This window comes from Corythoichthys intestinalis, chromosome 6 (genome assembly GCF_030265065.1).
Source record: "Corythoichthys intestinalis isolate RoL2023-P3 chromosome 6, ASM3026506v1, whole genome shotgun sequence".
Taxonomy (NCBI): domain Eukaryota; kingdom Metazoa; phylum Chordata; class Actinopteri; order Syngnathiformes; family Syngnathidae; genus Corythoichthys; species Corythoichthys intestinalis.
In genome coordinates this window covers 57,225,207-57,238,024 of record NC_080400.1, presented here as the reverse complement: position 1 = coordinate 57,238,024, position 12,818 = coordinate 57,225,207, and the positions used below count along the sequence as shown (strand labels likewise).

Sequence of the window (12,818 nt, the reverse complement as noted above, 5' to 3'; positions counted from 1 at the left end):
ACCTCTTCTGGTTGTGCAGCGTTTTCTGCTACACTTTTTCCTTAACACAGACTTCCCACTGAGGTGCCTTGAAATAGCACTGTGGGAACAGCCTATTTGCTCAGAGATTTCTTTTTGTGTCCTAGCCTCTTGCTTGAGGGTGTCAATGATGGCCTTCTGGACAGCAGTCAGGTCGGCAGTCTTGCCCATGATTGCGGTTTTGAGTAATGAACCAGGCTGGGAGTTTTTAAAAGCCTCAGGAATCTTTCGCAGGGGTTTTGAATTAATTCGTTGATTCAGCTAATTAGGTTAGTAGCTTCTTTAGAGGAAACTTTTTCATGATATGCTAATTTTTTGATATAGGGATTTTTGTTTTTTGTTGACTTTTTTAGCCAAAGTCATCAATATTAAAACAATAAAAGGCTTGAACTACTTTAGTTGTGTGTAATGAATCTAAAATATATGAAAGTCTAATGTTTATCAGTACATTACAGAAAATAATGAATTTTATCACTATATGCTAATTTTTTGAGAAGGACTAGTACATTATATAGCAGCTGTTGCCACAGTTACAGATGGTATTAATTGTGTGCCACTTCCAGTGTTGTTAATCTTACATTAAAAAAAGTAATTAGTTACAGTTACAAATTACTTCTCCCCCAATTTAATTAATTTAATTAATTGCATTAGCAACTCAGTTACCAAATAATAATAATAATAATAATAGAATATTTACTGTACAGTGATATGAAAAAGTATCTGAACCTTTTGGAATTTCTCACATTTCTGCATAAAATCACCATCAAATGTGATCTGATCTTTGTCAAAATCACACAGATAAAGCAGACACTGTTTTTTTTTTTTTTTTTAACTAAAACCACCCAAACATTTATAGGATTCCATATTTAATGAGGACCGTATACAAACAATGACAGAAGGGAGGGAAATAAGTAAGTGAACTATCACATTTAATATTTTGTGGCCCCCACTTTGGCAGCAATAACTTCAACCAGACACTTCCTGTAGCTGCAGCTCAGTCTGGCATCGGACGATCAGGACTAATTTTGGCCCATTCTTCTCTACAAAACTCCTGTAGTTCAGTCAGATTCCTGGGATGTCTGGCATGAATCGCTTTCTTTAGGTCATGCCACAGCATCTCAATGGGGTTCAAGTCTGGACTTTCACTTGGCCACTCAAGAACATGTACAGTATTTTGTTCCTCTGAAACCATTCTGAAGTTAATATACTTCTGCGTTCTGCGTTCATCAGTCCACAAAATATTTTGCCAAAACTTCTGTGGAGTGTCCAAGTGTCTTTTTGCGAACATTAAACGAGCAGCATTTTTCTTTTCAGACAGCAGTGGCTTCCTTCATAGAGTCCTCCCATTAACACCATTCTTGGCTATAGTTTTACATATAGTTGATGTGTGCACAGAGATACTGGACTGTGCCAGTGATTTCTGTAAGTCTTTAGCAGACACTCTAGGGTTCTTTTTACCTCTCTGAGTATTCTACGCTGAACTCTTGGCGTCATCTTCGGTGGATGGCCATTCCTTGAGAGGGCAGCAACACTGCCAAACTCTCTCCATTTACCACTTCTCTGATTGTCGATTGATGAACATCCAGAGGTGGTTTTGTATCCTTTCCCATCTTTATACAAATCAACAATCCTTGATAGCAGGTCTTCAGACAGCTGTTTTGACCAAGCCATGATGCACATCAGACAATGCTTCTCATCAAGACAATTCATACCAGGTGTGTGTTTTATAGTAAGCAAGGCAGCTTTAAACCACTCATCAGTGATTGGGCACACACCCAACTTAAATTGTTTAGTAAAAATTGGTTTCAATGGCTCTTTAAGTCTCCTTAGGCAGAGGGTTCACTTACTACTTATTTCCCCCCCTTCTGTCATTGTTTGTATTGTATTGTATTCTATCCTCATTATAATATGAAAACCTGTAAATGTTTAGGTGGTTTTAGTTAAAGCAGACACTTGTTTTTACATCTGTGTGATTTTGACAAAGATCAGATCACATTTGATGCTGATTTTATGCAGAAATAACAGAAATTCCAAGAGGTTCAGATATTTTTTCATAACACTGTACACGTTATTACATTATACATTCTATAACATTTTTCAGATCAAAGATGTTTATATTCACTGATTGAAGAAAAAAAACACTATGTACTGTATTTTAGAACATTTAGTATTTATTTGGCTCAAATATATTGGTCTGTTAAGAAAACAAAGAGACAAAAAACAAAAACAAACTGAGTACTTTCCCTGGTACTCCGTCCGGCCCCGCAGCCTTCCTGGGCTTCACTGACTCTAAGACGTTCCTCACATGATGCTCCTCTATGGTGAATGGGGGGGTGCTGGGTCCTGAGAGGGGTGGGGGCGGGGCTGGAGTGGGTGAGTGTCACTGTGGTGGTTCAAACCGGGCGAAGAAGCAGTTCAGCTCGTCCGCCAGTCACTTGCTCAGAGGGCACTCATGCTTTTTGAACAAATAATGCTTCATTTATGGATTTATTTTTCTCTCGTTGGAATTTAATCATTTTATTGTTATTATTATTATTATTATTATTTGTATTTCTGTGGCTTAATGTGGTTTTGTAATGGGTTATTGTACAGTATACATAAGTATAACAACAGTCCACGTAGATAACACAGAAGGAAAACGTTTAAAAAAAAAAAAAAAAAATCCAACAAAAATATTGGCAGTTATTCACAATGTTACTCATTACTTGAGTATTCTTTTCACTGGATACTTTTTTACTTGCACTTGTGTAAATATTTTTTGGACGACTACTTTTACTTGAACAATATTATTTTGAAGTAACTGTATGCTTACTTGAGTAAAATCTTTGGCTACTCTACCCACCTCTGGTACTGAAGTATAGGTTTTCATTACAACCCTACTTAGAAGTACCTTTTTCTCAAAAAGTTACTCAAGTAAATATGATGGGTTACTACCCACCTCTGCCTACAGGTCTCTTCATTACCCATGACCTTTTTGACTTCTGCATATCCACAGGGGATAGGTCATTGTGACCCATTCTACAAATGAACAAACCTTGACATTCGGAAGTTCTTTTGTGTCTTAAAATACATGATACTGATACTTTTTCCATTACAACAGAATAAAAAATAAATAAAGTGTTCAACAACAGTCAAGAGTTGGTCGGGTGACGTAGCTCAGTGGTAGAGTAATTGTCCCCCAACCCAGAGGTTGTGGGTTCGATTCTCCGCCCTGATGAGTAAGTGTCCTTGAGCAAGACACTGAACCCCACGTTGCTCCTGGTGCTGCGTCACCAGTAGGTGGATGGTGAGATAGTGTAAAGCGCTTTGAGCGCATTGAAAGGTGGAAAAGCGCTATATAAGTGTAACACCATTTACCATAAAAGGACCTTAATAAACACAATGGACCTACTGGTCGAGGAATCTGGTCTGTACGTCATTCACTGTTTAGATGTCGCTTTCATTGCCTGCTCTCACACAACTGGTGCTGTAAACATTGTCTGGTCATTGTGCTGCTCCATGAAATAATGACAGTAATTGTGGATTACAAAATGAGAATACAGTACACAACAAATGGTAGTAGGTTATTCTTGTTGATGTCTCTTGCATGTTAATGTATTACAAAACCCATTGTGCAAATGTTGTGTATCCACAATTTTGTATGTTGCATTCTCTGATTGTGTTCCTATGTAATTCTAACAAAAGTCTGAACATATAAAAGAAGGAGCAGTGTGACACGTCAGTATGATTAGCTGCCACTGTTTGCACTGTGGTGCATCAGTACGCTTTATGTAGTCACTTCCTATTCATAAGTGCTTTGTAGGCAATAAACTTTTCCACAATCTGGCAGATCTGGAGATGATAAATTATGACTGCTAAGTACCACATGTAAAAATATATCTGGACAAGGGATAGGGTAGTGTGGACGTCATGTAAATAATTATAATTTTAAGCACTTATCCATCCCAGTGTGGATGTAGCCGTTGAGCTTTCAACATGTTCGAAAATGGGTTGTGCTAAAAGCAGCGCTAGGAGTTAAATTTGGGTCACTAGAAGTGCGTTGGGACACATGACGCAGCCAGAGTCGGATCGATTCCCACTGGGTCATTGTAGGTGCAAATGGCTGTCTGTTGCCCTGTGACTGACTAGCAAATTAATGCAGGCCTTTTGTCCATTGTTTGACATTTTTATGCATCAGGATTTTTAACTGGAAACGAAGAAAAAGGGAGGGAATAGTTGATACATCCCGATACTTGAATAAAGGCAATTATTATATCTTGCAAAGTGCTATGTAATTACACATTACTTTCAAAAACATAACACATGGTTTTGGGAGGGACTTTTGAAATATTCCCTGAATATTTTCCCTGAAAATTGAGTGAACTTGAATTGATTGGAGACTTAATGTGGTACGACAGTGTTATTATTACTTTTACATGATTTCTTTTATAACCTTGAATTATGAGCGGACTGGGGGTGGGGGGCGTTTAGTGGCCCTTGAGTCATTGAAAGACCAGCCCACTTCATGGACGGTGTTGGAAGACATCTAGCCAAAACACAAGTACCTGTACCTTGGTTTTTAAAAAAAAGTAATTTTTGGACAAAAATCATATAGTAGACAGTAATCCGAGCCCTTAATTAGCCGAGAGTAAAATAATTACAACAGTGTAGTGGTTTCATAGCATGTATTGATTTTAATGCAAGCAGGTCATTGATACACTAAACTGTAACATGAGTAAACCATTAGAGAATTGTAACCTGAAAAAAGTACACCTGTAGGACTTTTAATTCAAAATTCCTAAATATTGGTGCGGTGCATAGTTTTCAGTTTTGGGAGTAGTTAGAGGTTCATTACTAATATTTACCAACTTTGGCCAGAATTTATTCAGAATTTTGGATTTACTGTACCACAAAAATGAAAACTGTAACCTGTACCCAGATCAAAGAATACATGTAATGTGGTATGAAAAAGTATCTGAAACTGCTGGAATTTCTCACATTTCTGCATAAAATCACCATCAAATGTGACCTGATCCTTGTCAAAATCACACAGATGAAATAACTGTCTGTTTAAACTAAAACCACCCATTCATAGGTTTCCATACTTAAATGAGGATAGTATGCAAACAATTACAGAAGGGGTGAAAAAAAGTGAGTGAACCATCGCATTTACTATTCACCCCACCCACCCCACCCCACCCCCTTTGGCAGCAAGAACTTCAACCAGACCCTTCCTGTAGCTTGCAGATTAGTCTGGCCCATTGATCGGGACTAATCTTGGCCCATTCTTCTCAACAAAACTGCTGTAGTTCAGTCAGATTCCTGGGATGTCTGGCATGGATGGCTGTCTTTAGGTCATGGCACAGCATCTCAATGGGGTTCAAGTCTGGACTTGGACTTCCTTGGCCACTCCAGGACGTATATTTTGTTCTTCTGAAACCATTCTGAAGTTGATTTACTTCTGTGTTTTGGATCATTGTCTTGTCTTTTTAGCTTCAACTGTCTGACAGACGGCCTCAGGTTTTCCTGCAAAACATCCTGATAAACTTTTGAATTCATTCTTCCATTAATGATTGCAAGTTGTCCATGCGCTGAGGCAGTAAAATCACCCCAAATCATGATGCTTTCCCCACCATGCTTGACGATGGGGATGAGGTGTTGATGTTGGTGAGCTGTTCCATTTATCCTCCACACATGATGTTGTGTGTTACTCCCAAACAATTCAACTTTGGTTTCATCAGTCCACAAAATATTTTGCCAAAACTTCTGTGGAGTGTCCAGGTGCCTTTTTGAGGACGTTAAAGTAGCAACAAGGTTTTTTTTAGACAGTGGCTTCCTCCGTGGAGTCCTCCCATGAACACCATTCTTGGCCATAGTTTTACATATAGTTGATGTGTGCACAGAGATATGCCATATGACACTGTGCCAGTGTTTTCTGTAAGTCTTTAGCACTTTTAGACACTCTAGGGTTCTTTTTTACCTCTCTGAGTATTCTGGGCTGAACTCTTGGCGTCAGCAACAGTTCCAAACTCTCTCCATTTGTAGACAACTTCTCAGACTGTCAATTGATGAACATCCAGACTTTTAGAGATGGTTTTGTATCCTTTCCCAGCTTTATGCAAATCAACAATCCTTGGTCGCAGATTCTTCGGACAGCCCTTTTGACCGAGCCATGATGCACATCAGACAATGCTTCTCATCAAGACAATTCTTACAAGGTGTGTGTTTTATCGTGGGCAGGGCAGCTTTCAACCACTAAACCATAAACCATTAAATTGTTTGGGTTTCTCCTTAGGTCTTCTTAAGCAGAGGGTTCACCTACTCATTTTGTACCCCTTCTGTCATTGTTTGCATGCTATATGAAAACCTATAAATGTTCGGGTGGTTTTATTTAAAGCAGACACTGTTTTTTTTTCCCTCTGTGTGATTTTGACATAGATCAGATCACATTTGATGGTGGTTTTATGCTGAAATGTGAGAAATTCCAAAAGGTTCAGATACTTTTTCATACCACTGTAGGACATTTAATTCACTTTTCTAAATATTGGTACGGCAAAAATGCATAAATTTGAGTTGGGGGGTAGTCAGAGAAGTCTGCTAATATTCGCCAACCTTAGCCAGAACTTATTCACATTTGTAGATTTAAAGTGCCACAAAAATGACAAGTGTAACCTACAATCTACTAAAACGAACTGTTGCTCAGGGGAATCACTTACTATTGTATTGACGTGACAGCACAGATAACGCAAATGTAGATGGAGCAGTTTTAAGATCAGGCGACTTTATTTCCTTTATTAAATGATGACAATGGTGGCATTACAGGGATGGACGAAATTATTGGCACCCCTGGAATTTTTCCAGTAAATACAGCATTTCTCACAAAAATTAATGCAATTGTAAATGGTTGAATGTGTTTTTTTTCCTAGGATGTCCATTGGAAAAACACAAAAAAGCTGAGGAAAGAAGCCAAAATGTAGACAATTTACCTACCACAGAATGCAAAAAATGGGCAGGACAAATTTTTGGCACCCTCAACTCAATATTTGGTTGCGCATCCTTTTAAAAGAAATAACAGAAAGTAATCGCCTTCTATAACCATCAACAAGTTTTGTGCACCTCTCAGATGGAATTTTGGATCACTCTTCTTTTGCCAACTGTTCCAGTCTCTCAGATTTGAAGGGTGCATTCTTGCAACTGCAATTTTGAGATCTTTCCATAGTGCTCAATATGATTGAGATCCACACTCATCGATGGTCACCTCAGCATTCTTCAGCACTTTGTCTCCAACCATATCTTGGTGCTATTTGAGGTATTTTTTTGGGTCATTGTCCTGTTGGATCACCCATGTTCTCTGACGCAGACCCAGTTTTCTGACACTACATCCTACATTGCGGCCCAAAACATTTTGATAGTCTCCATATTCCATGACTACTTGCACACTGTCAAGGCACACAGTGCCAGAGGTGGTAAAACTACCCCAAAACATCATTGGACTTCCACCATGTTTGATTATAGGCACCGTGTTCTTTTGTATGTAGGCCTCGTTCTTTTTTCTGGCACTGGGTACCTTGACAGTGTGCAAGGAATCATGAAATACGGAGACTATCAAAATGTTTTGGGCCTGTCATGGGTGTTCCAACAGGACATTGACCCAAAAGATACCTAAATAAGCAACAATAATTGGTTGGAGACCAGTGCCCAGTTCCCCAACTCACACTGTCAGAATTGTGTATGCCCCACAATGCCTTATCACATTTCATTCTGACTTACCTTCCCTCCCCTTTTCCCACGGTTATCAGGCCACCCAACAGTGTCCATTAGTAAATAATATTAGATCACGATAGCACCGCTTTGTTCATAGGTAGCATCTGTGTAAAATTACGTATTTTTCTTGTTTTTCTCGTCTTCTGTCTGCTTCCGTTTTCTCTGTCCCCCCAAATCCTTTCTTGTCCGCTGTTTTATCCCAATAAAAAAATGAATATGAACAGCCGCAATGGGAGTATACCAAACTCCCATCAGGCATATTAAAACTATTCTGTCTATAAGGGTACTTAGAACCAACCGATTCTCCGTGTTTAAGCAGCTCAAGACGACAGGTGAAAGAAAAAAAGAAAAAACAACGTTCTTGCTACTGGCTCCCCTTCCTCTCTCACTCCGGTGCATTTAGAGACAGCTGAGAAAACACAACACTCAACACATCAACGAATTAAAAGTTGTTTGGTTTCGCAGACTTTGACTGTTGGCGCCGAAACACTGCTATGATGCGTGCTAACTACACATACGATTAGAAAATGTCAGACATCAACTTATGACAGAAACTGGCCAATTTTCATCTCGTTCTCGTTTCGTTAGACGAAAACTGGTATCGGTCTCCCGAGACACGTTTTTAACTTGTCATCGTCATGAAAAAATTTGTTCGTTGACGAATTTTTTTCGTTATCGTCATCGTTGACGAAAACAACAATGATCCTAACCTGAGCACTTCCTGTATTGGAAAATGACTTTAGTAACTCATTAAAACATAATAACAATGAACAATGTCCTTATTATGAATGTTATTTTATGCTCCAGGTGGCAAAGGTAATGCCTGCCGATTCATTCTACTTCTCCATCATAAGGAATCCAGTGGACATGATGGATTCCATCTTTATCTACTACAAAAGTATCCCAGCCTTTCACAAGACTTCAAGCCTGGATGACTTCCTCAACAAGAGTTCCCAAAACTACAATTCATCAGTTCCTAGTAACCATTATGCTCACAATATTTTAGCCTTTGACTTTGGCTTTGACAACAATGTTACCGCAGATTCTAAAGACTTGGAAGAAAAAAGTAACACGTCTATAGCTGCAATTGAACAAGACTTCCACCTGATTCTCGTATTGGAATACTTTGAAGAGTCTATGATCTTGCTCAAACACACCCTTTGTTGGTCCCTGGATGACATTCTCTCCTTCAAGTTGAACAGTCGCAGCCAACGCACGCGTGGCCCACTTTTACCAACCACTGCAGACAAAATTAAAAGGTGGAATGCTCTAGACTGGCGAATCTACCTGCATTTCAACAGGACTTTTTGGCACAAAGTGGACACTCTTGTTGGACGAGACCAAATGAAAGTTGAAGTTGCTCAACTGAAAAAAAGGCAGGCTGAATTAGCGAACAAGTGTCTGAAAGATGGCGGGCCTGTAGACCCGCTTCAGGTAAAAGAAGCTAGATTAAAGCCGTTTCAGTATGGAGCGGCTGTCATCCAAGGTTATAACCTTAATCCAAACATGACAGCAGAATCTAAAATTAAATGTGAGAGACTGATAACACCAGAACTGCAGTATACAGATATTCTGTATGCCCGACAGTTCCCCGAGTTAGCAGCTAAGCGCAAAAAAGCAAAGGCTGCAATAAAAAGTCAGAAATTGGAAATAACACATTTGACAGGAAAACCATTGGAAAGGACACCTTGAGAGAAGCATACAATTTATACAAACCTCTACAATCAGAAGGTCTAAAAAACTACCCGCTGACAGACACTGGAATATATTTTCTATCTGGGATGTACAGTACTTAGTCAAAAAGCTTTAAATCTGACAATCAATTGTAAACATTAAACATTGCTACAGTAGCACCAAAGAAATACCAAAATAAAGCTAAGGAATATGTGAAGCGTAATTTCAGTATGAGTAAATGGTACAGGGCTCCAGACTGCTCCTAAATGGTCATATTTTGCCCGTTGCCAGTGTGGGTCAGAATTTTTCATTCATTCGTGCATTTATGTAAAGAAAATATGACAATTTGTAGTGTTTTATGGTTCACCTGAAATGAATGATTAAAGGTTCCGTCTGGTGCATTTAAGTCCCATTTAAAGTGCACTTTACCCAATAACCAACACAACATAGCTTGAGCCCCTTTCAGCATGAGTTACGCTCCTGCATTGCTGTGACGGCGAAGTGACTACGGCGTCAATGAGCATTCGACAGTTCTGCGAGGGAAAGTGTTACTCTGTAATTCACCACCAACCCACTAGAGGGGTGTGGTGTTGTGTTTGTACGGTTTTGGGGCACACTTGTCGACTTCCTCTAGTTCAGGGGTTCCCAACCTATTCCACTAAGGCACACTGTGGGTGCAGGATTTCATTCTTACCAAACAAGATGACAACACTTTTTCCCCAATCTGGTGTTTTACAAGTGCAATCAGTTGATTGCAGTCAGGTGTGGCTTGTTTTAGCAGAAGCCTCATTGGTTCAACTGTCTCTGCTGGATCGGCTGGAACAAAAACCAGGACCCACAGTGTGCCTTGAGGACTGGGTTGAAAACCCCTGCTCTAGTTTAACGGAGAAAAAATAAATCAACAATGCAAGATGGTAAGCTTGAATGTGGATCTTTAGCTTATCAACATTGAATAATAGTTGATCATACAAATGTTGAGGCGTAGGCGACGCAGAAGACGGTTTCGAGGCGGTCTGTCCGACTTTTGATGCCACACAGTGACTTCTAGCCTCGGGTGGAAACAGCAAGCTGTGGCGGCTAGCTTCAAACTGGCATCGAGCACTGTGTCTAGCGTTTTGACCAAGGTCTGCAAAGCCCTCCGGCCCGATTTGTTTGCCGTATTCTACAACCAGCTAGTGGGAAGCCAGAGCAGATTACTGGCGGCTATGGAACTTACCAAACTGCGTCGGAAGCCTTGATGTTAACATTATCATAAAAGCACTGAGGTATTCTCAATCAATGATGATTTATTTAAGTGTGAACTGTCTGTTGTTCAAAGTTAAACATCAAAACAACTCTTTTGACACCAAACCTTTGCTTTATTCATCATATACTTCAAATGTGACATGTAAATAAGTCACAGACTCACAGCAAACATATGTACACAATAAATGATGACGTGCGCAACCAAAAATATGACATAAAGTAATAAAAAGCTGGCAGTTTTTGGCCGACTGGGTCACCGCTTCGTGTGGCCACTCGATTCCGAACACGCACATACTTGTCTCAGTGGTTCTTCCATTTTTTTGACGTGTGTAGAAAAATCATGTTTGACAATGACGGTGATTTCGCGCTGAACCGGAAACAACAGTCAGAGCGGACCAATCACAGTCCATTTCCACCACGTCACACGCGTTGACGCGAAGTCAGAAAATTGAGAAGGAACAAGAGAGGCTACGGCGGAGGGTCGTAAATCGGGTCTTCCTTGACGACGCAGGTCTGCCGCGGAAGCATAACTCGGCCTTTACATCCCACTAAATTACCGTGTAAGATGACGTGGGAGTTACCTGTGTCATGGCTTTAAGACATGGGGAGATGTACCGGAAATTACCAGGGTTGGACACTTTCAGACTTGACAGGCGACTCTTTCAAAGATGGACAATGGACTGTCTCTTCCTTGGCTCTAAGATGCACTAGCAATTTAATTTCGTTATGTTTCCAGTTTAATTTTGCTATCCTTGCAGCGATGTTTGTTTACCACTTTTCGTCTTACTGCGATGAAAAAGGAAATGCCAATTGACCCACCATGATATTTACATCGTGAGTCTTCGCGCTGTGACCCGGGAATTAAACAGCTGCTTTAACACATCCTGCGTCTTGGGTAAATTATGGGCATTATACTAGGAGGCGACACGGCTAATGTCCGTGTCATCTCCGTGTAAGGCGACCTGGGAAATCGCTTTCAGACATAAGGGCAGGGGCGGACTGGGACTAAAAAGCAGCCCTGGACTTTGACTCAGCCCAGCCCATAAGAATCGCTATACGAAGGGAAACACAGACCCCATAGGGGGGTCCGGGAACATGCCCCTCCCGGGGGAATTTTTTTTTTTTTTTTTTTTACATTTTATTGTAAAATGCACCAATTTCGTGCACTTTGAGAGAAAAATGAAGAAAATGTGTCTAGACTGTGACTGTCTGACTACGGGCGCTCAAAGTACTGCAAGGCTGAACTGGAGTTGGATTCATTTTCTGTACTAGCTCTATGATCAACCTGAATAAACAAATGAAAGAATTTATTTTTCAAAGCAAGTTTTATGTATCCAATTGATTATAATATATCTCTATAGATCTCTGTCTATAAAATGACTTCATTGTTTATGCCATAATTCAGTGGTCTCCAAACTATTCCACATAGGGCTGCGGCGGGCGCAGGATTTCATTCCAACAAAACAAGACAAAACCTCTGCACCAATCTGGTGTCTTACAAGTGTAATCAGTTGATTGCAGTCAGGTGCTGCTTGTTTTAGCAGAAACTTCATTGGTTAAACTGTCGGTACTCGATCGGTTAAAACAAAAACCAGGCCCCACAGCGGCCCTTGAGGACCGGTTTGGAGACCCCTGCCATAATTAATCTTGCCATACAAATAATAAATTTCAATGAAAATACAATACACATTTCAAGACAAATCCTGTATACATAAACTTCATTGGAAAGTATTAACCAGAAAACAAAACGATATATAAATGATTAATAATGTATATAACATCAATTTAACTACCTAAACTTTAAAGTAAAACCATTCATTTTATTAATATTTTGTTATATTTCTTCTGAATTAATATTGCTATGCTGCGTGTGCATACATTGTTTTACGGCTAAAATATTTTTTCTTAGGAGAGGGATAGTAGGACTAGCATACTGTAACTTGACACGATTGCAAACGGGTACATCGACTAGCTGGCACTAACCCTTTAATTGTCATTTATTTGATTTAAAATGTAGCTACCTGATGGATAACAATTGCCAGTTTACAGAGCAAGTAACCCTCTTCATCCCAATTTACTTGCCCTGCGCTTGTCTGGGGAACTTCCAACAGTTTATCGTTGCCCCCTCCCTCTTCTTT

The 12,818-nt window shown here is 39.8% G+C and overlaps 1 protein-coding gene across 1 annotated transcript in view; it reads left to right on the top strand.

The window, feature by feature from the left end:
• gal3st2 (galactose-3-O-sulfotransferase 2) overlaps positions 1–11,807 on the top strand; it is a 49,874-nt gene extending 38,067 nt beyond the window's left edge. Inside the window, exon 4 of the mRNA XM_057838058.1 lies at positions 8,569–11,807. Within this exon, the coding sequence (XP_057694041.1) occupies positions 8,569–9,453 (885 nt within the window). The 3' untranslated portion in view covers positions 9,454–11,807. The remainder of the gene's footprint in view (positions 1–8,568) is intronic.
• The last annotated feature ends 1,011 nt before the right edge of the window (positions 11,808–12,818 follow it).